Source organism: Dinoponera quadriceps, unplaced genomic scaffold (genome assembly GCF_001313825.1).
Source record: "Dinoponera quadriceps isolate SergipeBrazil2010 unplaced genomic scaffold, ASM131382v1 scaffold2961, whole genome shotgun sequence".
Classification (NCBI taxonomy): Eukaryota; Metazoa; Arthropoda; class Insecta; order Hymenoptera; family Formicidae; genus Dinoponera; species Dinoponera quadriceps.
The window spans coordinates 1-949 of record NW_014556960.1 but is presented as its reverse complement, the minus strand read 5'-3'; the positions used below and the strand labels follow the sequence as shown (position 1 = coordinate 949).

Sequence of the window (949 nt, the reverse complement as noted above, 5' to 3'; positions counted from 1 at the left end):
TACCATGCTCAAACCGTAATCTTCCTCGGCAGAAGACAGAGACGCAAATAGGGGTTTTAATAACACGATAGATGATTTCAGTGGCGGCAATAAAGACCCATCGTATTCTTGAAGGGCCATTAGATGCTTGTAAATGGTCGTACAATAAATCTTGTAATTTTCAACAAAAGGTAGTTGTGTAGATATGGTGAGTATGTACTCAATAAAAGCGTTAAGCTTTTCCTCCCACGTCTTGTACTTGGATAATTCAATTAGAATCTGTTAACAACAATCATCATTGTTGAGTGTATCACAATGTATAAAGCGAAACTTACATTACAATGTACCATTGTATTATCAACCGTAGAGAACATATCCAATATGCCTATAAGAACATTATTTTGAAACTCATCAATATTGATAAAAGGGAAGTGTTGTTCTGTCAAAGTGTTGTTCTGTNCGATTAATATTAACTGCCCTCTGAGACTTTTAGCTTCCAACAATCTCATCAACTCAATAGCAATTAACGATCCATACGAATATCCGACTATTGACAATTCTTCAGAATCCTTCAACCTTGTAAGAATATGCTAAAACAGAGATACATGTTATTTATTTATTTTTTAAACTTGGGGAATTTGTACAAATCAGGTGTTGTAATAACGATAATACTATATTAACGCACAAAAATGGAACATCATTCATATTCTAATATCGTATATGTAACATAATATTTTATATTTGTACATACAGGTAATAAGGTGGCAGCTGATTGCACAACAGATTCGCACGTGGAGATATTATTCGTGCCATGCTGCAAGCACGTTGCAGGAGCCTTTATTTCCAGAGCCAATGAATTATATACTCTCCCACAACCTTCGATACCCGGTAGAAGAAATATACGATTTCTCTCCGTCACCCGTTTCGTTGGCATCTCTAAACAAATGTCCGATTTTAGGTCTAAATTGCT

At 35.2% G+C, this 949-nt stretch overlaps 1 protein-coding gene across 1 annotated transcript; it reads right to left on the bottom strand.

Moving 5' to 3' along the window:
• Positions 1–14: 14 nt before the first annotated feature.
• Positions 15–937, bottom strand: LOC106748515 (the record flags this gene model as incomplete). The annotated part of the gene is made up of 3 exons (XM_014627113.1): positions 731–937; positions 327–569; positions 15–258 (listed from the first exon to the last, which is right to left on the bottom strand). Coding segments are annotated over exons 1-3 (670 nt in total), but the record flags the coding sequence as incomplete, so codon positions are not given.
• Between the last annotated feature and the right edge of the window lie 12 nt (positions 938–949).